General features: G+C 55.5%; 1 protein-coding gene across 2 annotated transcripts in view; it reads left to right on the top strand.

Moving 5' to 3' along the window:
• The window catches only part of CAMK2A (calcium/calmodulin dependent protein kinase II alpha), a 31,541-nt gene extending 7,580 nt beyond the window's left edge, over positions 1-23,961 (top strand). The window contains exons 3-19 of one of the 2 annotated variants that reach the window (XM_059483766.1): positions 1,082-1,141; positions 5,028-5,082; positions 5,317-5,382; positions 6,829-6,901; positions 7,227-7,329; positions 7,791-7,874; positions 8,506-8,600; positions 8,947-9,069; positions 9,811-9,894; positions 11,216-11,258; positions 13,004-13,044; positions 17,661-17,693; positions 18,777-18,825; positions 20,108-20,183; positions 20,997-21,091; positions 21,449-21,686; positions 22,085-23,961. In XM_059483766.1, coding sequence (XP_059339749.1) covers positions 1,082-1,141; positions 5,028-5,082; positions 5,317-5,382; positions 6,829-6,901; positions 7,227-7,329; positions 7,791-7,874; positions 8,506-8,600; positions 8,947-9,069; positions 9,811-9,894; positions 11,216-11,258; positions 13,004-13,044; positions 17,661-17,693; positions 18,777-18,825; positions 20,108-20,183; positions 20,997-21,091; positions 21,449-21,681 — 1,313 coding nt within the window. In that variant the 3' untranslated portion in view covers positions 21,682-21,686; positions 22,085-23,961. The remainder of the gene's footprint in view (positions 1-1,081; positions 1,142-5,027; positions 5,083-5,316; positions 5,383-6,828; positions 6,902-7,226; positions 7,330-7,790; positions 7,875-8,505; positions 8,601-8,946; positions 9,070-9,810; positions 9,895-11,215; positions 11,259-13,003; positions 13,045-17,660; positions 17,694-18,776; positions 18,826-20,107; positions 20,184-20,996; positions 21,092-21,448; positions 21,687-22,084) is intronic. The other variant, XM_059483765.1, reaches the window with a different exon arrangement.
• Positions 23,962-24,227: the final 266 nt, after the last annotated feature.

Below are 24,227 nucleotides of genomic sequence, written 5' to 3'. Positions count from 1 at the left end.
AGCTGTGGGGAGCTGAATGAGGCCACCAAGGTTATCTCAGCCTTTAGTTCACAGCCTCCAGCACAGGCTGCAAAGCTCACCCCAGGCCCAGGGTGCCTCTGGGACAGGATCCTGGGCCCTGGGGAGGCTGCAGCCCTGCAGAGATGGGGCTGCTCTGCTTTCACGGCTCAGCGGTCGGAGACACCCAGGTCTGGTTTGATGCAGAGCGAGACTCTGGGGTGTGAACCTGCAAGGTAGCAGTGAGAGCACTGAGAGACAGCAGCCCTAATTATATCCTCGCTTGTCCTGGCTGCTGAGTGCCTGCACAAAATGCCTCCAGTCAGGCACCTCCATGCAGGGCGGCTGGGACAGGTGTGAGCAAGGAGAGAGGGGCAGAGGATAAGAAACAAAACGATGTGCAGATTCACTCTGAGCTGTCCCAGGGCGGAGGATTTTTTGGCTCAGCTCAACTTGCTTTGCCCAGAGCTCTGTTGTCTCACATCCCCAAGGCTGCTGAAAGCTGGGGAGTGGGACCTGTGCTTCCTGTTTGGAGACAGGCACTGGTTCTGAGATAGGGTTCTGCCGTGTAGGAGAGCAAAGCCCTGGGGTGGGATGGCTGACGATGGCGAGGGGGAGTGAAGCCCATAGCCTCATTTCATCCTCACACCTCTCTCTGGTTCACTCTGCCTTCAATTGCTCAAATTGTACCATGCCAGGCTGGCAGGGTCCTGGCTGATTGCCTGTGCCTGGCTGAATAGGAGAAAAAGGAACAGTGCTGCCAGCAAGGATAACCCAGGCAGATCCAGGATATTTGGGAGGTGATCAGAGATTGTTCAGCAAAGAGAAGGGAGAGGGGAGAGCGAGGGATCATTCCAAACCCTAGATTGCCCATGGCATCAGTGCCTGAGGGGCTTAGCCAAGGACTGCATCTGTGCTGGGATTGTGCCCAATCGTGCCTTGATGCAGAACTTATCCCAAAATCCGTTACTCTTTAGCAAAAAAAAAGCTGCTCTGTCCCCCCAGGTTTCCTGTGCCAACACCTCCTCTTAGAGCCATTGATTCCCTTCCTTAGATCCTAATTTATGGTCGTTGCTTCTTTCAGATCACCAGAAGCTGGAGCGAGAAGCCCGGATCTGCCGTCTCTTGAAGCACCCCAACATTGGTAAGTGCACCCCACGGCTGGTGCTCCATCCTGGCTCTGCTGCCCTCCCATGTCCCAGCCAGGGCCAGGGACTCTCCATCCACAACCCAACCCTGCCTGCAGCAGCACGGACCGCTTGTCCCAGAGCCCGAGAAGGGCTCGGTGTCCTCCTGCCCGGCTGATCTGCAGAGCTATCCCTCCTCTTCCTCATCTCCAGACGGGGTCATGGGGAAAAATGCCCCCACTGGGTGCAGCGGGGCTGAAGTAGGTCCGGACTAACCCACTTGGCCAGAGCTCCCTCGGGGAGCAGCGGAGCCCCAGGAGGCTGCAAGAGGCTATTTTTGCTGCTCTCCCCCCGCTCGGTGCCGAATTGCCGTGCGTGCTCCAAAAAGCGGCTGCGGCTCGGAGCAGCAGCAGCGGCAGCGCGGGCCGTGTGGGAGGAGCGATGGCGGGGGGAAGCGAAGACTTTCCCACCGACCGTCCATCTGAAAGTAGCCTCCTTCGGAAAAGCTGTTTCAGGAAAACTCCTGAGCCCCTGCAAAAGACAAAAATAGGCCAGAAGGAGAGAGAGAGAGAGAGAGAGGGGAGGGGAAAAAACTGCAGTAAAAAAAAAAAAATATATATATATCCTAAACTCCATCGTGGAAGTGATGCTGATGCAGGCTCTTGATCCCTGTGGATGGTCTGGGTGAACCCCCTCTTCTCTGTGCTGCACCCCAGGATGTGCCAACCCCAGTGAGATCCTGCAGCTTTAGGGAAAGCATTTGGTGGTTTCTGCAGCCCTCTGAACCCACAGTCGGGAGCTGGGAGGGTTCCTGTGTGGCTGAGCTGCTCCCTGGCCCCCTCACTGCTCCGGTGACCTGGATCCATCCTTCCCCAGGAGCTGCTGCGGCAGATTCAGGGAGCTAGAACCAGGGCCACTGGGACAGGCCATGTGGCTCCTGTCCCATAAATATTTCAGTTCCAAAAAAGACTGTCAGCTTCCATCTGTCTCGGGCACACGGCTGCGTGGCAGGTCTCCCCTTCGCTGCTGGGCTGCCGGACCCTGCAGCATTTCCCAGCCTCTGCTCCAGCAGCACCAGGAGCTGTCCTGCAGGGGTCCCTCCGGGGCCTCCAGCTCCTCTTTGCACCAAAATACATGCAGGGATTGCCGAGACCTGAAGGAACACACTGCAAAGTGTGTGAGTAGGAAGAAATGCTAAACCTGGAGGAGCTCACCGTGTGAGATCTGCAGGATGGCACCTGCAGGTTCCCCGGGTTCCCAGCTTGGCCACAGCTCTTTCCCACTGCTGTCTTCCACCCCTCCCTCTCCATCACCTTCCTGTGGGGCTGGCAAGCTCTCTGAGGTCTGAAACACCTCATCTGTCCCTGTCCTTGTCCCCCATCCCTACACTACCCCTCGCTGTTTGGCTGTGACCCGGCAGCTTCAGAGCTGCAAAGGCTGGAAGGGGTTAACAGCATGAGATGCTAACAAGCCCAATCCGCTGCTATTTATACTCAGGAGGCTCTTCTCCACCCCCCACCCCACACCCTCTTTCCTTTCACCCCCCCTCCACTGCTCCTGCTGCCTGGAAACTTGGGCTTGCAGCTTCCACAGGCGCTTGGTACCCACACAGGAGCTGGAATGAGCAGTGCACTGCAGAGCAGCCTGGCCTGAGGAACAGGAGGCACTGCTGCTGGAGGAGCCAAAACAGCCCTGTCCAGCCCTTCCTGGGGAGAAGCACCCCAGCTGCCAAGGGCCTTTGCTGTCCTCTTACTTGCTCCCTGCAGGGAGGGAGGGTCCTTCCATCTCCCATGAGATGCCGTGCTGCAATTCCCGGAGGAACCAACCTGTGCTCTGTGCCATGCCTGCTGGAGAGCTCACATGGAAAGCTGTGCAGGGGCAGGCCCAGGTCCCCAGGACCCCACAGCACTGGGTGATATACTAGGGAGAGCTGTTTCCATTCAGGGAAATCTTCCTTTATTGGGAAAACTTTGGCTGCACTCAGCCCTGGAGTTTGAACTGCAGGTACTTGTCCTCTGACTCTCATTCCTGAAGCTGTGTCCTGCTCCTGCCTTGGCTCTCAGCTTTGAGCTGGAGTGGTTTGGCCAGTGTGGCTCTCTCTGACTATGGGCAGTAACAGATACTTGTAGGATCATGCTATATTTAGAGTAGCTGCTCCCTCTTATACCTTCTTGGCTCCTGGCAGCCACAGGCTTTGGGACTTCCCGAGCAGGGACGGTATCTGGACCATATGCTTATGGTTTTGCTGGCCCTACCCACACCAAACTCATCTAATCCCTCTGAGAATACTTTGGTTTCTGTGGGATCCCAGGCATGATACCCCCAAATCCCTCCCAGGCGAGATGAAATGGGAGGAAATATGTTTCTTCCAGCAGAGGAAAGCAGAAAAGCTGGGGCTGTATGTTGGAGAAAAACGGAGCAGACACAGATGTCAGAGCACAGGGGATGTCTGCAGAGGCCAGCAGTCAGGAGGGATAACTGGGAATGAGATGAGCAACTTGTGTCAGTAGCCAAGTCCACAAGAGACACAGAAAAGATTCTGACCAGCCCATCTGTCACAATAGGACACGAAATGAACGACATGCACACGCTGAAATGTCCAAGGTAAAAAGAGAGTAGTTTATTTCCAAACTCCAATATTTATAGACTTTCAAAAGTGACCATGGATTGGAGGATGAAATTGCCACCTCTCCAGCCACACTGATCAAACCAACAGTCCATCAATTCTCTCCTCCTCCAGAAAGGAATGCAAAACAATCATTATTTACATGAAAAGTGCATGTGAAACTCCATTACAAAAATATAAACATTGGAAGGCTTAGAAGAACAGGGTGACATCCATCAGCCCTCATTTGCTCTGTGCCCTGCCAGGTGAGGTGATGCTGCTGGCACCATGCTCTTGGCAGCCTCTGGATTTGCCCATGGAGCTTGGAGACAGGAAAAGGAGCAGCAAAGTGGTGTTTGCTGGCCTGGCAGATAAGAGTGACACGGTGCAGTGTCTGTGCTCAGTGCTGGGGTTGTTATCTCCCCTGGCTCACACTCAGTCTGGAGGATGTTTCCATATAGGGCTCCACTGATTTAGATGCAGTGAAAGGGGCTAGGAGTAAAAACTCCCACAAAATCTCTCACCTGAATGTTTCTTTTTTCTTCCCTGATTCCCAACATTCTCAAATATGTTGAAAGTTGTATCAGGCTGAAACCAGGTGAGAGAGAGGAAACATTGAATATTTATAGCCTTAAGGGAATCAAACAAAATACAAGGTGGGGGCAGAGGATACTGGAGAAGTGTCTATTTATCCACCCCACCTGTTTCTGTGCCAGTCCCCTTGCTGCACACCTGCCTGCTAAGTGTGAGCAGGGATCTGAGCCTGAATAATCAGAATGCAGCAGGGTAACAGGTTTGTACCTGGCTGCACCTGGCAAGGGGTGTGCCCAAGGGGAGAGGGTGCCAGGAGATGGGGAAATTCATCCCGTGGAGATTCCCAAGGAGAAAAGGAAGGTCATGAGCAGAAAATAAAAAGCCCTGTGAGTGCCAGAGTTGTTAGCTCAGCTCCCTGCTGAGCTCTCCCTCTGCTTGGGCACCTCTCCTGACAGGACTGGGGACACCCAGCCTTCCCAGTGCCCAAGATAGCCCAGCAGCTGCCTGGAACTCTGGCCAGGCACAGCCCCGGGGCATTCCCAGTTTGGATGTGATCTTTGAGCCTGCATGATTGCCTCAGGCTGGGGCCAAGGCTGGGGTCCCGTGGTGAGCAGGGACCCCACCCAGCCAGTGGCAATAGCAAGAGAAATAGCCCTGCTGTGCCCTTCCCCAGCTCCTGCTTGTGCCCAAAGGGGAGCAGAGGCATTCCCAGGGAGTGGGGTGGGAGCCAGGTGTACCCCATAACCCTTCTGTTTCTGCTGCAGTGAGGCTCCACGACAGCATCTCTGAAGAGGGCCACCACTACCTGATATTTGACCTGTGAGTAATGCATCCCCTACCCACAGCAGCTCCGTGCTGCCCCCGGGGTGACCTGACCTCCCCCTCACCTGAGCCCTTCCCCAGGCTGGGTTTGACCCAAACTCGGGTCGCCCAGGCCGGGCAGAGGGCAGGTCCCTGTGCTGCACCCCCCATGCATGTGGAGTGCCGTTTTTGGGGGATTGCCAGGGCTGGGTGTGCTGTGCTGTCAGTCAATGCAGCCCTGTCCTCCTGCAGGGTCACCGGCGGGGAGCTCTTTGAGGACATTGTGGCCAGGGAGTACTACAGCGAAGCAGATGCCAGGTGAGCCAGGCTGGGGAGGGGACAGGAGGAGGTGTCCCCTTCTCCCACAAGCTGCTCCCTCCCAGGGAGGGCTTTCTGCAGCACCAGCTCGTTCTGTACTGGGAGGTGTTTTACACTCTGCAACACATACTCATAGTCTGGAACTGTGGTGCAAAAAAACCCTAAAACCACCCAAAATGCTCTTTTTAGCTCACCCAGCTCCTGTGCCAGGAGGTGCATGTGCTGCCATAGCACTGGTCTCCACTTTGGCTCCTGTGGCTCCCAGCCATTGCCCACAGCATCCTCATCCCCAGGATGCTGGGGTAACCAACATCTGACCTCTCTGTAATTGAACAGGGTGCTGGGGGCTCCCTGCTCTGGGGGCACCAGGGCTCCCCAGGCTGGCAGGGAGGAAACCCAACACCAGGCTGGTGGCCAGCCAGGGCCACGATAGCATAGACACCCTGCAGATGTCACTCCTTCCCCCTGGAGCTGCATTCCAGCCCTCTGCAAGTGTTCCTCTGGCATTTGCCACTTGAAAGCACTGAGGAGGAGCAGTCAAGACAGGCTGTGCTGGAGCTCTGCTCCCTCCCACACTCTCACTGGCACTTTCCAGGTACCTTCTGCAGAGCCGTTTCAGCCACCCCTTTGGTCCCTACAGCTCATCCAGGGGACAGTATTGGTCTCACTCTTTTGAGGGGACATGATCTGGCCCTCCCCAGTCTCCACATATCACTGTGCCTCTTGGCTTTACTAAGCATAGCCTGTATGTACGTCCAAGGGGGTGGTAAACTCTACACTGCCTCTCTGCACGGAAATATCCTTTATTTCTAGGCAGAAAACAATCTCATTTAATGGGCTGCCTGCACTGAATCCACTTAGAGCCCATCCACTTATTAGTGTCATACAAATAAAATAAAATACATGTAAATAAAGACCTTCTGCCTTGCACATAAGCTGTTTTGGAGCAGAAGTGATCAGTGCCTCTGTCTTTTTCCCTTCCTGTCTCACGCACACAGCAGAGCTGGAATGTAATGAACTAGATATAAAGCAAGCAGACACAGCAGAGCCACCTGCATTAGAGGAAAGCAGGGAAATGGGGCTGGGGCAAAGGTTGCACAGAGCACATCTGCTCTGCCTGGGTTTGGAGACCTAATCTTTGCTGGTATTGTGGTTCCACTGTTGGTCTCCAGCTCCCCGCCTCCAGTGCTGCTCCTGTGGGATCCCCACGGGCTCAGCTGTGTCCCCTAAGCTCCTGCTCACCATTATTTGGTGCACAATAGCTCTGTTAGCTTCCTGCTGGGTTAGAACTGCTCCCCACAGGTGTGTGGGTGTCAGTGGAGAGGGATGCTGAGCTGGGCTGCAAGGGCTGCTGATGGGGAGAGGGTGAAATGCAGCAGAATAGAAGTGTCTGACAGAACTCTGCCCCACCAGGCACTCGTGTGAGCTTTCTCCTCTCTCCCACAGCCACTGCATCCAGCAGATCCTGGAGGCCGTCCTGCACTGCCACCAGATGGGGGTGGTTCACCGGGATCTGAAGGTAGGAGCTGCAGGCAGAGCGCCGTGGGAGGACAGGGGACCCCATCTGTGATGCAGAGCACTGTGGAACAACGCCCAGAGTGCTCCAGGGTGCTGAAACAGCAGGGAGGAACGCGTGCAGGGCTGCGGGAAACCCACAGAGCACAGACCACTCGGGAGATGGGGTAGGGAGTCTGGGATCCAGGGACACCAGGACAAAGAGCAGGACAAAGCAGTTGGGGAGCACATCCAGAGGTTCCTCTGTGCTCTGCTGGGAAGCTCCCCCTGCCAATAGCAGAACCCTGAGGGGTTTTCACTCCTCTCCAACCCCCCATCTCCTTCTGCAGCCCGAGAACCTGCTCTTGGCATCCAAGCTGAAGGGGGCTGCTGTCAAGCTGGCTGACTTTGGCCTCGCCATCGAGGTGGAGGGTGACCAGCAAGCGTGGTTTGGTGAGTGGGACTGGCCTGAGGTGGGGCATGGTGGTTCAGGGGGGCTCCAGGACCTCCAGCCCAGGTTTATGGGAGAGCCCCAACAGCACCAGCCCAGGAAGCACTGTGGGTGAGCAGGCTGATGTGGAGCAAACAGCTCCACGGGGACTCTGTGAGTCACCGAGGTGTCCTCGTGAGATGGACAAGCTGGCAACAGGGCCAGACCAGAGGGGGGAAAGTGCTGGAAGTGCACAGCAGAGCACTCCAGCCTTGGGCACCATCTGGGGTTTGGCAGTGGCAGAAAAACAGTTTGCTCTGCCCTCAGGAGTGACAGAGGTTTCTGTCCCGGGGGTCGGGATGTGCCAGCGCAGGGGCTCTCTGTGCCTGGCCGGGAGCAGGCCCTGCTGGTGAGCCGGGGCACGGGGCTGGGCCTGGTGGTGGCAGTGACGGGCTGTGTGTGCTGACTGTGCTGTCTGCGCCAGGTTTCGCTGGCACCCCGGGATATCTGTCCCCCGAGGTGCTCCGGAAGGATCCCTATGGCAAAGCCGTGGATCTGTGGGCTTGTGGTGAGTCACACCGGGGCCGGGCTGCGCCTGGATGGGCTGTGCCAGGCTGGGCCGGGTGGGATGGGATGAGCTGGGTGGGATGAGGCAGGCTGCTCATCCAGCGTGTCCCAAGCTGCAGTTTCCAGTCACACCTCAGCGCAGTCAGGGTGGAGGTTTTACCCAGGAGATGGCACATCACCCTGGGCAACACACTCTCTCACAATCCAGTGGGACCCTTCTCTGAAGCATCACCCCCCTGTGGGTGCCTTACTGGGAATTATGTACCCAAAGCTCCCAGTCAGGAGAGACACTGCCTCTTTTCCCTGTGGTGCTGGTGCAGTCAGGCAGTGCCTCCCTGCAGTTGCAGCCAGAGGGGAGCCCTTTTCCATCCACAATGGGGAGGAGGCATCACCCACCCCTGCCAGGGCACCCACTTTGGGCTCTGCCTGGTGCCTGCCAGAGCCCTGAACCTCCCCAGGTGCTGAACTGGACCCACCAACCAAGCCTTTTGATCTTTAAACAGTGAGCAAATCTTCATGCTTCCCTAATTTCTGTTTTTCTGCTTGAGCTTGGTCAGTCCCCAGGCTGTGTGTGTGCCCCTGCTGCCAGCAATGAATTCTTTCCCACTGATCCCATCTCCTCTCCTGGGCAGGTGTCATCCTCTACATCCTGCTGGTTGGGTACCCACCCTTTTGGGATGAAGACCAACACCGACTCTACCAGCAGATCAAGGCTGGGGCTTACGATGTGAGTGGGTTTGTCTTGCTGCCCCTTTCACAGTCTCCTCTCTCTCCTGCTGTCCCTGCCTCGCAGCCTGCTGCTCTAGAAGAGCAACCAAGACAAATTCTGAGAGATGGGAACAAGCACTTTCCTCTGTCCTGGTCACAGAATGTTGGCCTTGTTGCCATGCCCAGTGCACACATTGGCACATTTCAGGGCTTTGTGGGAGAGCCCGAGCCTTCCAACTTCCTTCTTCCACTCCTGCTTTTCGGTTTTCCACCTGGCAGCTCTTTCCAGTGGCACCATTTCTCCAACCTGTCCCAAGTGCAGAGGGGCTCTGCCATGTCTCACCCTCGTCCCTTTGCTTTGGCAGTTCCCCTCCCCTGAATGGGACACGGTCACTCCTGAAGCAAAAGATCTCATCAACAAGATGTTGACCATAAACCCCTCCAAGCGCATCACGGCCGCCGAGGCTCTGAAGCACCCCTGGATATCGGTGAGCTGGGGCCCAAGGAAGAGAGATCGGGGGATTCACAGGTGGGGAACATCTCACTGGGGATCACTTGTTATCAAACATGCTGCCAGCTCTCTTCTCCATCTTGAGAGGATGGTTTCCTGTCAGGGTTCCTCTCAGTGCTCTCATAGCAGCATTTTCCTTGAGGTTTTACAGCAGATAAAAGCTTGTGAGTGCAAACAGCATGTTCCTGGGGGACCTGGTGGTGGGAGGGACACACAGGCTCCCTGCCCTGGTGGGAACTGACTAATTTCTCAGTGTCATGCTGTGCTGAGGGGGGGGGGGGTCTTCAGAGGCGATGGGAGTAGGTTCATGTTTATCCATCCATCCACTCCAGCAATCCCTGCACCCTTCATTGCATCCCACAGTTTCAGCTGCTGGTTCTCACTCTGAATCAGATCCTAAAGGCAGGAGGAGTCTGTGGGCTTAACCACACACATGCAAACCCTGAGCACATTGCTAAAGATGGCTGGTCAGCCAAGGGCTTAACTCAGGGGGCAGTCAGTTCTCCACACACCCCCACCACCAGAGCAGATCTTGCTGACTCCAAAGCTTCCATCTCCCACTGCCCATTAAACTTTTATCTGCTGCTGCTGCTGCTGCAGGCAGCTCTGGCCCGTGCCTCGGCCATGGGAGGTCATACACGTGTGTGAGCATGTGAGAGCCAGGCTGGGGGACCCCTTCCCCCCGGAACTGCTCTGAGGCAGCTCTCTCTCCCCCCAGCACCGTGCCACCGTGGCCTCATGCATGCACAGGCAGGAGACTGTGGACTGTCTGAAGAAGTTCAATGCCCGCAGGAAGCTGAAGGTAACTCTGTCCAAGCTGGCTGCTAAATGCACAATCAGATCATTGGTGGGCTTGTTCCCTGGTGGGAAATGACAGGGTGGTGTCTGTGGCAGTGGTGTGGGGGCAATGGGCATTTGGGGACCCCCATTGTGAAGAAGGGGAAGGAGGCTGAGTGGGGTGACAGCTTCATCTGGCTGGAGTTCCCAACTGCTCAAAGAAAGCCACTGTGAAGGAAAGCACTGAGTCACATTGGACACTGGTTGAGGACTTTTCCACTGGAGCCAGTGTCCAGGTAGCTTCTTTTTGGGGCTGGACATGGGCCTGAGAGGCCTTAGACCTTTTGCCTGATGGCCAAGGCACTTTGCAGCCAAGAATAAAGTGATTCACAGACAGACAAAAAGCTCACCCACCCCAGCAGCCCCACAGCCTTTCCCTTCTCAGATGCTGCCATGGACCACAGCCTGGACCCCTCTGAAATCACCATCTCCAGCTTGTGCACCTCCCTGAGGCACCCATCTCCTGGGTGCTGCTAAGCCTCAGCTGGCAGCAGGGAGCTGGGAATGGGCTCTGGAAATCACAGTGCTGCCTGCAGAGCAGGGTGAGGCTGCTCTGTGCCACAGCCTGAGCCATCAGTGCTCCAGGCCTGAACACAGCGTGACACAGAGCAGTGCAGCTGCAGAGCACTGACAAGATTATCAGGCAAAGAAACTGGCTATAAACTACTATTACTTTTCAGCTAGACAAGTAATCAAATTTGTTCAGGCATACTCTTCAAAATAGTAATCCATTACTGTAAGCAATTAGTCCAAAGTAATCTCATTATACACTTAGCAACTAGTTAGTAGACTCAGCTGGAAAAGGGGAAGGATTTTTACAAATGTTGTTTTGTGGTGGTGATCTTTGCGTGGCTCCCATGAGCAATCCCTGCCCTGCTGCTCTGAGCTGGCACAGCTTTAATCACAATTAAATCCAGTCCCACTCCCAGTGGGTCCCCTTGTTGCCAGCTGCTGGCCCCAGTCAGTGGGGTCATGCTTCATCTAGGACAGGGCAGTATGGGAATGAAAAGTGCCCTGCAGATATTTAATATCCCTTTAATCTCAGAGGGAAGGCAGTTTTAGAGGATGCAACCCAATGCCAGCCATGGTGCTGGGGTATGGAGTCAGGTATTGAGAGCTGCTTTTGATGGCAGGAGGAGAATATCAATCCGTGAGCCAGTTCCTTCCTTCCTGTGGCTGGGGACAGGTGCTGAGCAGGGCTTTCCTCCCCCAGGGATGGGGGGAGCAGCAGAGTGCAGGGACGTGGGGTCAGCACACCCTTTCCTTCTGCCTTCCTTGTCTTCCAGGGAGCCATCCTCACCACCATGCTGGCCACCAGGAACTTCTCCGGTAGGTGCTGTCTCTGGGACTCGTCCCTTTGTCTCCCCAGGGCAAATCTGTAGGGTCCCTGGAGAGCTGGCTTTGCCTCATGTGTCACAGGGATGCTGAAGTTGCAGCCTCGTACCTCTGGGGATGTGTGGCTTTGGGTGCTCCTCCAGGAGAGGTCACCTGGCACCTCCAGGCTGGCTGCTGGCTTGGAATGCAAGAGAAAAAGTGTGGGGTTGAGGCTCAGTGATCCACAGTGCTTTAGGATTTTGGGGTTTGTATGCACCCAACCAGTTGGTTTGTGCAGGGATGGGGATGTGGGTGCTGGGGGCAGCAGAGCTCAAGCAGCTGGTTTGGTTTTGTGTCCTCCTGGAGATGTTTGTGGCTCAGGGAGAGCATCCTCTGCATCGGGAGCAGGGAAAGGCCCCTGGCACCATCACAGGCAGATGGCAGCAGGATCTCACAGGTCTCTCCCCAGGCAGGTGGATGCTAATCCTGCAGGATTCCCCACTCTCCTCCTGCGTCCCTACATCCCTGGTTCTGCCATGGTGACAGCACCAACATGGCAGCCCGGCCTGTGCACTGGAGAGGTCTCAGTGCAGCCAGAATCCCTCTGCTCCAGAGCCCTCCCAGAGAGCTGTTCCTCTGGGGACACCTCACTGCACATGGGATGTCACAGGCCATTCCCCACGCATGGAACCAGATGGAACCGTGTCACTGGAGGGCTCAGCCACCGCTGTCACCTCCTGCCCTGCCCAGCGCTGGGGATGGCCCTGCAGTGGTGCTGCAGGGCTGGCACACACCAGCCAAGCCCTGCACGCTGCTCAGCTGGCTGGTGGCAGCTCTTTGGGGTTAGCTGGGTGTTTCAGGATGCAGCTCTTTGGGGTTAGCTGGCTGTTTCAGGATGCAGCTCTTTGGGGTTAGCTGGGTGTGTCAGGGTGCTTTGCTGAGGCTCCCCGAGTGCCAGGTGTAGGAGGTGGGCAGGGGTGCCAGGGCAGAGGGCCGTGGCCAGGGCTGGTGTCTGCATTTGTCGTGGGGGGATCGCGCAGACACATTTAGCACTTGTGGCGGGCAGCTGGGGGGATCCGATGTCAGCCCCACGCCGGGAGAGGCGGACAGGAAGCCCCGAGAGGAAGGAAGTTCAAAGCATCTCTCCTGGTGCTGCCCGTCCCACGCACGGCTCAGGGGCTCAGCAGTCCCTCCTGGTGGGCAACAGGCGCTGGGCTCCGGCGGTGCCACCCTGCGCTGGGCTCCGGGGCAGTGCCTGTGCAGCCGGGGGCAGTGTCGGCAGCGGAGGGTGGGCACAGGGCAAGGCGCCTGCTTCTCATCCTTGTCAAAATGCGGGCTTGCAGCTGTCGGGCCGGCGGGCCGGCAGCACATGATCCCGGCAGCATGGGGCTAAAATTAGAGGGCGGCAGGCGGGCAGCCCATTCCTCCACAGTGCACCACGCCGGGTCAACAGCACCGCCCGGGCAGAGCCCGCCTCTGCCGGGCAGCCCTGCCAGCCCCTCCGGCCGCCCCGGGCACTTGGCGTGACGTTAGGATCGGGTCATGCCCCGGGCCAAGAGCTGCGGTAGGACAGGACAGCGCTGGCAAGGTCGCCCCTGAGCTGCCACGGGTGCGGCGGTGATTGCTGGAGAGAAGACGAACCCCAGCAGCCGGGCCGGGGGCTCCCGCCGCCCTGGCACCCGGCACCATGCTGCTGATCCTCGCCCTCCTGGTCCTGGTGCCCTGCCTGGCTCTGCTAATCTCCTTCCTCCTCTCTCCAGGAGGCAAAAGTGGTGGCAACAAGAAGAATGACGGCGTGAAGGTAAGCTGAGCCCCGGTGCCCTGTGCTGCTTGCCCCGGTGCTGCCGGGCGGTGCCGGGGGTCCCTGTGCCGGAGGTCCCTGTACCGGTGTCCCTGTGCCGTGCCGTGCCGGGGGTCCCTGTGCCGGTGTCCCTGTGCCGTGCCGTGCCGTGCCGGCGGTGAGCGTTCCCGTGCCCCGCTGCCCCTGGGGGCTCCGTGCTGTGCCCGTACTCTGCGCTCGGCAGTCCCTGCTGCACCCCGCGCTTTAAAGGGCAGCTGCTGGCTCGGCTGTCCCGGTGTGTCCCCGGTGTGTTCCCGGGCTGCTGCCAGCGCAGGCAGTGCACCGGGGGCTTGGCGGCGCAGGGGCGAGGGCAGCGGGCTGGTGCTGGATGGAGGGAGCGCTGCGGGAACTCGCTGCTGTTTCAGTGCCGGCAGTATCCTCGTGTCCCTCGCTGCCCCCAGGGAGGGGGAGAGGCAGAGGCTGGAGCAGGACAGGGGACAGCAGGAGGCGGCTTTGCAGCCCCGGACCATGGCTCCGACAGTAGCTCTCTAGTGGGATGGGTGGCCTCATCTCCTGCTGGCTCAGCATGGGGGTCCAGCTGCAGCTGGTGAGGCGGGTCCCAGTTTCTGCCCCATCCTGTGCCAAGGGCTGGTGTGCTGCTGGGTGACACGGGGGTGCTTTTAACAGTGCTGCTTGTCCCCTGTTCCCAGTGCAGACAGCAAACAAACGTGGTGGTGCTTCGACAGAGTAAATGGCTTGGTGATGCTCTAAAAGCAAGCGGGTGCTTGGTGGATCTTGTTTCTTGGGCTGCAGAGCCTGCAGGTTCATCAGCCCCTCTGAAGTGGGGTACAGCACTGCTCCAGGACAAGGTGGCTCCAGGAGGCAGCAGAATTCTGCTGTTTCTGGTGACATGGAGGTGTGGTGGATAGAAGTGGTTATTGAGCTCTGTTAAACTCCTCCTGCAGGAAGGAATGGTCCATGTGAGGTTCCTTCTCTCCTTACCTGTTCCCTTCATAAATACAATGGATCACTCAGCAAGGAGAGCTGGTGTGGTGACATCCTCCATCGTGGTGGCATCCTCCATCAGGCAGAGCTTTGGGAGCTCGACTGCAGTGTGGCTGCTCTTCCTCCTCCATAGGGTCCCTTTGCTGGGAAAACCTACAGAACCTTCTCCTGCCCTTTTGCAGGGACCCCACTGTTGGGCTGTGATAGGTGCAGGGTTTGGAAGAGCAGAGCCCTCAGCCAGCTTCTTCCTTCCTCAGTAGGGATGGTTGGTGAAGCTGGACAGTCTAGGGATGGTGTGTGTTTCTCTCACTCTTCCCAGACCCAGCATCTGGGACAGGAGAAGCTTGCAAGGACTGAGACCATGCACAACCCTTCAACCTGGGCTCAGCTTCATGAGAGGCCATTCTGGCCATGCAGTGTTGTTCTGCAGCATGAGGCTGATGGCCTGGATGGCTCTGAGAGGACATTACTTTGGGCTGTCAGGATATCAGGAGACTCCCAGAACAGAATTAATAGGGCTGGGGCTGGCAGATCCCAGGGTAGTCACAACACCCCCTGTGCCAGCCACTGCTGGCCTGTCCTCAGCTGCTCTGAGGTCCTGGTTGCTTCTGAGAGTCACCTAAGATGTGGCACCACAGGTAGAGCTGACTTGGTATAAGCTCCTTGCTGGAGCACAGGTGAGACCAAACAGAAGATGCATTTTTAACCTATTAAAGGAGAGATTGCTGGATGAAGAGGCTTCATCAGGCACAGTCCTGAATCTAATTTTCCAGCAAAAAGGCACAGTTTTGAATTTTTGTGTTGTGATAGACAACTATTTGCCAGCCCATCTTGCTAATGATGCTCACTGTTGGACTTCAAAGTAGCTTTGAGGGCAGACATTATCCTGGGAAAAGAAGCACTTCCTATTGCAGCAAAATAGCTTGTTTGGGTGAACTACCTTCTGGCTCTTCACTGAAACTCAGTGAGGAGAGTCTGGTTTCAGAGCGGGATCAGAGAGGCTGGTTTGCATCCCCAGCCCTCAGCCCTTGCTGGCCAGAAGTGAGCAGATGATGAGGCTTCATTCCAAGTGCAGCCTACCCACCAGCACTCATCTGAAGAATGTGGACAAACTCTGAGAATGAATTTGCTTTTTTATTGCCCTCTTTTCAACAAGTAATGGGAGACAGCTTGGCTAGATGGCCAGGAAGGTGCAGGAGGAGAAGACAAGGTAGAGACAACACTCCCAACAGCTTCCTTGCATTGTCCACCTTCAGCATAACCATCCCCACCTCTCATTTCCATGCTCAGCCTGGGGGAACTGCAGCATAACTCATTCACAGAGACGTTGGGTGTTGTGGGTGAAGCTGTAATGGCCCACTGGGCAACCAGCAAATGTCAGGACACTGCTGAGCAGTGTTAATTTCTTTAACTGGTTGGAAAAGCAAGGTAGAAACCTGGAAGCCTGCCTTGAGTGGTTGGCACGGTGGGAAGGGAATGGTCCTGCCTGCTCAGAGCAGGGCCACGTGGTGTGGGTACTGTCAGGAGAGTGGTGTCCCCACTTGGTGTAAGGTGCTGGACTGGCCATCCTCATGAGAGCAGGCAGACCCCAGGCAGCCAGCCCTGCCTCTCCTGCCCAAAGCTGGGCTGGTGGGCAGCAGGCAGCTGCAGCTGCCCTCTGGCCTGTCTGCATAGCCCTCCAACACCAGCACGGAGCCAGCCCAGGCTCAGAGGGCTCAAAACTCACCCTCCTGAGGAAATTCCTCACCTACTAAAAGCATTCCTGGGACCAGAATTCCCCCTGGAGCCCTGCTCTGGGATCCGGGGGAGGCCCTATGGTGCCAGCAGCTCACTGCCCTGTGTAGTGTCACATTTGTCCCATTGTAAACCGATGGAATCCCTGCCCCGTGTCACATCCTGTCCCGTCCTGGGCTGAGAGCTCACTGCCCCGTGTCCCATCCTGTCACTGTATGTCCAGACTCGGTGCAGTCACTGCTTTGTGTTGCATTCTGTTGCGTCTGAAATCTCTGCAGTTTGCTGCCCCGTCTCATGTCCTTGGGTAGCAGAAGCTGTCAGTCCTTCCTGCAACAGCCCAGCTCCAGGGGCTCCCTTTCTCCATGAGGTTCCTGACAAAATACCACAGCTCACTCTGCCCTTTAGGACATCTTTTTTTTTGGTGAAGGAAGGATGAGAGATGGCCCAGTGCCTAAAGGGGTTACAAGGGTGCTGGAGAGGGACTTTGGACAAGGGCATGGAGTTCCAGAACAAGGGGAATGGCTTCACACAGATAAAGGGCAGGTTTAGATTGGATATAAGGAAGAGATTATTTATTGTGATAGTGTTGAGGCACTGGAACAAATTGTTCAGAGAAGTGTGGGCGCTCCATTGCTGGAAGTGTTCAAGGCCAGGTTAGATGGGGCTCTGAGCAACCTGGTCTACTGGGAACTGGAGAGATCTTTAAGGTCCCTTCCAATCCAAACCACTCTGTGATTCCATGATTCTATGACCTAGCAAGGAAGGGGAGAGCAGCAGTTCTCTGAGGGGGAAACTCACTGAGGATGCTGGTGGGAGTCAGTTAGGATGTGGAAGGAGCAATGAGAGAGAATGGATATCATCAGTTTTTATGCTATAGCCCATCCACGCACCCTAATGGGGCGCTCTATGGGCTTTTCCAAGAGATTTGCACAGTGTGTGCTGCTTTTCCCTCTGCAGGGCAGGCACAGCTGGTGCCTTGTTAAATATGCTGGTACAGCACTTTTTTATTTGGCACTGCAGATTCTGATTTCTGCACGTTGGTATTCCCTGACGCACACTGGGCTTCATTCCCTGGGAGCCAGAGGTGCAGAAGGGCTAAGAGGTCAGCAGGCATGTCCTCCTGTCTCCCAGCTAAATTAAAGATGGAGATGGGGAGCAGAGCACAGTAAGGAAGGAGAGTCTAGAAGTAGTTTGGGATTGCAAGCAGAAGAGTGGATATGGGGTCATCCCACTCAAAAACCTTAAGACCTAGTGGTAGTGGTCAAGGATGGAGATAAATGTGCAGGTCTTCTCTTTGGAGTCCTGATTTAAAGCACTGGAGCTGTGGTCAGGACTGCTTCCCACACTGTGAGCCTGCCTTGAGGCCTTAACGCCTTTCTGGCCTTAAACCAGCCAGCTTAGGACTGGTCTAGTTTCAAAGCTAAAGGAGTGTCTCCACAGCAGTCAGTGCCATCAGCAGATGCACCCAGAGCAGAACCGGAGAAGTCAGTAGAGCATTCACACTGGGCACAGGGCTGTGGTGAAGATGCCTTAGCTTTTCAGCACACTGCTTCTGTTCCTGTGAGCTTGCTGGCCTGGCCACAGGCCACCAGAGTGGTCGGTGACTCCTAGGGGATTCCCTTTTGGATTAGCCAGGTCCTTGGGATGAGCAACCTCAGAGATTGTGGCAGGTCAGGAGAGAAAAGTGCTGGCAGGAATGTGGGGAGGGAGCTGGCAAGTCACCACCAACACTGCAGCCAGCAGCACGTCCCCACAGGAGCCACGAATCCCTCTGCGCCTTTCATTTGCCCATGAGGACCAAGAAGGGTGGCTCAGGAGCTGCTGCCTTTCGTGTGCTGCTCTCAGCCTTTCTCACTCTATGTCTCTTCCTGTTCCATCTCTTCTCCTTGTTTTTCCAGAAAAGAAAGTCCAGTTCCAGCGTTCAGTTAATGGTGAGTGTCCTTCGTCTTCCTAAATGCCGATATTGCTGGGCCTCTCCACATGTTCCAGCTTCCCCCGCTTTTGGAAGTTACCTCGGGGTAGGGAAGAAGGGACAGCGGGGTTGGAGGGAACATCCTCAAAGCCGTATCACCCACAAACCCCATTAACAGGGTTGGTGCAGGCCCTCGCTGGCCACCAGCTGGTGGGAAGCCAGCCCTGGTTCTTGCTGATGGGTTCTCATGCCGTTTCTCCCAGTTCTCCTGACTCAGGTCTGCAGGCTGCATCGGTCCAAGGAGCCTTGGAGAAACACCTTCCATGCCTCTGCGGGGACTGTATGGTCATGGGACACCTTGCCAACCTACATCGGGGTCTTCTGGGTAATACACAAGCAAGGCTCTGCTGGGAAGAGCTAGCAGAGCCATTGCTCTAGCTCCGCTAGCAGAGTTGCCTTGATGAGGCTCCCGGAGAGAGACGGGGGGTCAGTACCCCTCTCCCCCCAAATCTGTGTAGTGCTCAGCTGTTTCTTGAAAGAGCTGTGTCTCAGCCTTCAGTGGTCCATGTGGGTCTTGGAAGCACTGTTTTATTGTACATTTCTCTCCCTACTCTGCGGTCAGTGTGGTCTCTCTCACTCCTGCACAGTCCCCTCTTTCTCATCCCAGCTCCTTCTCGCTGTTAATTTGTACATCTCTCTCTTTATTGTACAGTCAACATGGTGTCTTCCACCCCTGCACAGCCCCTCTCCCTGCCCCTCCGGCAACGCTCCTAGGAACCCTCCACATGGCCCCTGGACCTGCCCCCATCTCTGTCCCCACAGGTGTCCGTAGGAAAGGCAGCGCCGTTCCTACGAGACCCTCCACAGCCCACCTCTTGTGCCCTTGGCCACAAGGAGTGGAGGTCAGGGAGGGCTCTGCCAGTGCTGCCCTAGAGCTGTGCTTGAGGACAGGTTGGACCTGCTGGCGTTTCCTTGGTTTCTGTCTGTTGGCACAGTTGAGCTGTGGGGTCAGACTCGGGGGGCTGTCGAACACAGGAGCACATCTGTCATGGGGGGAAGGCTTTCCTCACCACGCCATGTCTCCTTTCTGTTCTTTGCTCAGGAATCGTCGGAGAGCACAAACACCACCATTGAGGATGAAGACACCAAAGGTACCAGTGAGGGCGAGTGGGAAGGTGGGCAGGTTGTTTTGTACAGGTGCCCATGGGTATGGCCACCCCTCATGAGAAATTTGCCACAGCAAAACCCACCACTATGAAGCTGCCTCAGGGCCTGTCAGAAGTTGCTTTAACTCCTCACTGCTGGGTTGCTGACACGAGCAGCTGGGGCACTGCTGGTGAGGAGCGAGGTGCTCCCATGAACAGGGATGTCCCCTGAAAGCAGGTGTGGAAATGGCAGAAATCTGCAGGGATAGCAGTCTGGCTGCTCTTTTAAAATAAGCTTCCCTTTGGGAAAAGCCTCCAGGGGAAATCCCTGTCTGCTGCCTGCCTGCCTGCCTGCCAGAGGCAGCTTTCTAAGAATAACCCAGGGGATAATTTATCTGTGTTAATTTGTAAAGTCTCTCGATGAAGTGATCTCGGCACAAAGCAAAATGGACTTTGGCCTGACATGAGAGCTCATGGGACAACTTGTCCTCCTGGAGAGGGGCTCCTTGGGCCTGGCTGTGGAGGCAGGTGGTGCTCAGGAAGTGATGGGATTCCCTCGCCTTTGTGAACAGCTCCTAGGAACACGCTCCCTCTCCTTTCATGAGTCACAATGCAAAGGGAAAAAAAGTCAAGCACGATGACAATTTGCATTTGAAGCAGAGCTTTGTTAATAAGCCCAGGGTTGCCTCTGACAATTCCTCCTGCATCCCTGGGAGCCCCAAAGCCACTTTTGGACCCCATCCCTTCCCAGATGAACCAGCAGAGCCTGGAATCTCTGGCAGAGGCTGCACAGTTCTGTGCCCTTTGCAGGGTCCCTTCTTGTATCTCCTGGGGTGGCTGCACATGTCACTCACCCATTCTCCTCCCTTCTGAGACTGTCTCCTCCCATTTCAAAAAGAAGGTGAGAGCATCCTTGGTCCAACTTGCCCTAGCTGGCCTCTGCTGTGACTTCATGGGGTAGAGGGTCCCAGCTTGGCAAGGTTCTTCAGCCAAGACCAACCTGTCCCAACTTTTGGGCTAAGGGTAGCTTCCCAATTGGTGATTAACCTTTTGGCTCTTTAGGAAATTACAGGCATTTTCAGTTTTGCCCTGGCTTTGAAAATCTAGAGATGAAGAGCCCTTCTCCACCTCTCTCTCCTAGTCGCTCTCCTGCTTTTTCCCTGTACATTTTCCAAAGTCCTGTGGTCTGTTTCTGATGAGATAAAGATCTCTCACCGATATGGTAATACCAGTGCCTACTTCTGGTTTGTTTTATCCTTTTATTTCCCTTTTCTCTTTAAACCAACAGTACGGAAGCAAGAAATCATTAAAGTCACAGAGCAGCTGATTGAAGCAATAAGCAATGGCGACTTCGAGTCCTACACGTGAGTGTGCCCAGTGTGGGTTTGGGCTGGGTGAGGGCTCAGCCTCCCAGGCCAGGGTCTCACACTCTTACAGTGCTGCCCAGGAGATTTTACTGCTGCCCAGGGCAGGGTGACAAGGTTGATGTGGTGGGAAAGAGTGGGCACCATCCAAGAGAAGAAGGAGACATCAGTTTCTGAGCCTGATGCTGCTCTTATGCTCAGCTGGCCACAGTTCTCTGGTCTCTCTGACACATGAGCCCAATTTTTGGTTTGCAGAAAGAGGAATAATTGTAAACATGACTTATGGCGAAAGAAGTGTTTGTATCCATGGAATCCATTATATCCAGATTGCTACAGGCTGCTCTGAAGTGTAGATGATTTCTGCTTGCTGAGCTGATGCTGTTCAGAGTGCACCTCTTCTGTGTCCAAGGCTGATGTAATTAGTGATGTCTGACTGAGTGCAGGTTGTCATCCCTCCCTCAGAGGATCGCAGCAGGGATATTTTGACACAGAGCAGATAATATGAGCTTTTTCCCTGATGTCTTCCTTTTTTGTAAAGATGATGACAATGTTTAATTGCACAGCGTGACTGATGGAGAAGGCACCCCGCTTTGGTGGGGTCTTGGCTACAGTTAGTGGGCAGGAGGAGAGGTGTGTTGGGTAGAATGCAGGGTTGAGGTCAGATTTTTGCTATAATTACTCACTGGTGCAGACACTCCTCAGCCTCAGGCTGAGGGAGCCATCCTGAGCAGGAGGCATTTGAGTTCCTGAGGCTCTCATGCCAGAAGTGGTGAGATAACCTCTCCCTTTTCTCTCCCTTTCCTGGCTCCCCAGGAAGATGTGTGACCCTGGAATGACTGCTTTTGAGCCTGAGGCTCTGGGCAACCTTGTGGAAGGCCTGGATTTCCACCGATTCTACTTTGAAAACCGTAAGCAGCTCACTTGCTTTGTGAGGGACCCCTCCCACCTCCCAGGTGCCACCTCCCAGGTGCCTGTCAAGAGGGAGGGAATAGGGCTAAGGTTGCTGTGGGAGCATCTCTGGCTGATCTGGAAGATCCCAGCAGGAGGTGTTAGGTCACCTGGGGCCAGGTATCTGTAGAAGTTGTTAGGTTAGCTGTTTTCTAGATGGACCCACCCTGAATCCACCTGTACAGCATTTAACTCATCACCATCAAGCAGGGAGCTTAACACAAGTGTCTCCCCTTCCAACATTGCTGCCACCCTGAGCAAGAGCCACCCAAACTCCTTCCCCTGCCTGAATCCACTTGTGCTTGTCCCCTCTCCAGTGTGGTCCCGGAACAGCAAACCCGTGCACACGACGATCCTGAACCCTCACATCCACCTGATGGGGGACGAGTCTGCCTGCATCGCCTACATCCGCATCACGCAGTACGTGGACTCTGGAGGGATCCCCCGCACTGCCCAGTCCGAGGAGACCCGCATCTGGCACCGCCGGGATGGCAAATGGCAGATTGTTCATTTCCACAGATCCGGCGCGCCCTCGGTCCTACCACAGTAATCCCTGTGAGCATCCAGGGGCACGAGGGATGGGGAGGGCTGGGGGTAGGCATGCTGTGGCTCACAGGAGCTAGGATCCTGTGCTGTGGGGAGATGGCTGATTGCTGTGGGATAGCAATGGGGAGAGGGATGCATCTGCCACCACTGAGATGGCAAATGGCAGATTGTTCACTTCCACAGATCCGGCACGCCCTCAGTCCTACCGCAGTAATCCCTCTGAGCATCCAGGGGCAGGGCACGAGGGATAGGATGGGCACACTGCAGCTCACAGGAGGTGGGATCCTCTCCTGAGGATCTGTGGTGGGGAGATGGCTGATTGCTGTGGGATAGCAATAGGGAGAGGGATGCTCTGCCAAAGGGGTGGTCAAAGCGAATTCCGGCTCTTCCTGGTTTGTGTTTTGCAGCTGAAGTGTGGCCCTGCCCATGCTGGGTTTGTCACTGACTGACTACCAAGGGGAGACCCCCTCCGACATGTTCACCTACGGGACTTTGGCTGTTGGCTCTGCTGCTTGGTTCCCGCTGGAATAACCCCTCGCTTCTCACCGCACACACACGACAGCCCCGCCAGTACAGCACAAGCATCCATCAACCCCCACCCTGCCAGGGTCATGGCACTGGGCCCTCTCCTCTGCATGAACCAGAACAAGAGAAACCATGAACTCAAACCCAAGCATCTGGCTGTGTACAGGCCCCCCTCATCGACTGCACAGCGTTGGTGGCCTCCTCACTCAGCACATCTCCTGAACTGGGCTCAGGCTCATCATCCACCTCCATCCCCACCCCTGCTGGAAGCCCTCCGAGGAAAGGGGGCAGTTTTGAGCCGCTCTCTGCTGCATTCTCCCTGCGTGCTGGTGGATTTTGCTTTGCTGCTATCAAGGTCCCTGTCTGCTGCCATGACTCCTGCCTGCTCCCAACCCGAGTTCCTGCTTCCCAGCAGCCTCGTCCAGGGAACTGCAACTCAATCCATTTGCCAAGTCCATTTTTCATGCGTACCTGTGCAAGGAGGGCCGTGTTTGGATGGGTGAGTAAAGACTATCTGTTCATTTTCTCTTCCCAGCATAGGCTGGCTCCTTCCCAGGAGAGCAAGTAGGTTTGCACCCTGGTTCCAGGGCAACTGATGTGCCAAGAAGGATGCTCTCCCTTCTTCCTCCCTTCTCCCTTTGGAGCAGAGACTGGCGATGCTGGGAGAAGAGAGGAGGAGAATGACAACTGCTTCCCATCAGCACAGACGGGAGCTGGGGCTCTCCCATCCATGTCTGGGTGGCAGCATTGCCCCTGCAGCCTCCTCCTCACCCACCACCCAGCCTGGATCCTTTACCCCAGCACCCACCCCTGCTCCCCACACACAGCACTGGCGTTCCCTTGCTCCCAGCTCCCAGGATGGGATGGGGGCAGCCGAGCTGGCTGCTGGCTCGGGGCACCAACCTCCATGGCCCCCGTGACTCCTTCCAGCGACAACAAGGAATGCAAGCTTTAGTGACAAACTGCAGAATCTGATTGTGCTTCAACGACAACAAACGAGCCTTTCGCTGTCTTCTCCTTTGAGCGCATGCCTTTTTATAGGGAAAACAAACCAACCTACCGTGTATTTCGTAACTTGATTTTGAGTATTTGCTGAAATGGATCTTTATGTAATAACTAGAAACATTCAACTGTTTAAGTGGGGCGGGAGGGGGGATTTTTGGGGGTTGCTGTTTTTTCAGTGCGTTTACATTTGAAGTGGGGTTGTTCTGCCACGATGCTCCTGCCAGGGGTCCCACAGCTGCCAGCCCCCTCCTCTCACACCGTGGTGGCTTGTCCCATTCTGTCCTGCAGTGTTGGGTGGCAAAGGCACCCATCTCCAGGAGCCCCCTTCTCCAGGGGCACCCACATCACCGTGGCACCTTCCTGCACCCCATGGGTCTTCCTGCAGGGCAAACCACAGTGGTGGCTTTGGGAGTGCCACCAACATGTGGCTTTCAGGACAGAAAACATGGCCGAGAAGGGGAACGTTGGTCTTGCCTCTTTGCCATCAGGTAGAGGTCTGAGGGTGGGTGTTCTTCTGGCAATTCTTCCGTTTCACATTCTCTTTTTCCTGATTGGAGCCTCTTCACTCACTGGTGTGAGGCTCCTGCAGCACTGCTGCCCCGGGGTACTTTCTAGCTCCACTCTCTTTGTCTGCATGGTGTTTAACTTTCTAGACGGTGCGTGTGTTGAAAAACAAAGAAATGAACAAAAACTGCTTGTTTTGGATCTAAAAAAAAAAAAAAGGAAAAAGGAAAAAAAAAAGAAAAAAATAGAGGAAATTATTCCTCCATGTAAATTCTGAGTGTGTATTTTGCCTTTTCTGTGGTTTTGAATGCTTTGCTCTCTGTTGAGGCAGGGACAGCCACCATGCCAAACGCAGCTGCGTCCTTGCAGACTGCAAAAATATTTTCCCACTGGATGGAGGGGAAGAAATCTAAACTGCTGGGGCACGGACAGGCCCTGAGAAGTGTTTTGGTGTGTTCCTCTGTGCCAGCAGTGTGATGGCTGCTGGTGATGTTTGTAGGAGATGCCTTTTTGGGG

The sequence above is a fragment of the Ammospiza nelsoni genome, chromosome 16 (assembly GCF_027579445.1).
Source record: "Ammospiza nelsoni isolate bAmmNel1 chromosome 16, bAmmNel1.pri, whole genome shotgun sequence".
Classification (NCBI taxonomy): Eukaryota; Metazoa; Chordata; class Aves; order Passeriformes; family Passerellidae; genus Ammospiza; species Ammospiza nelsoni.
The sequence above is the reverse complement of the archived record's forward strand: the minus strand, read 5'-3'. Positions and strand labels throughout refer to the sequence as shown.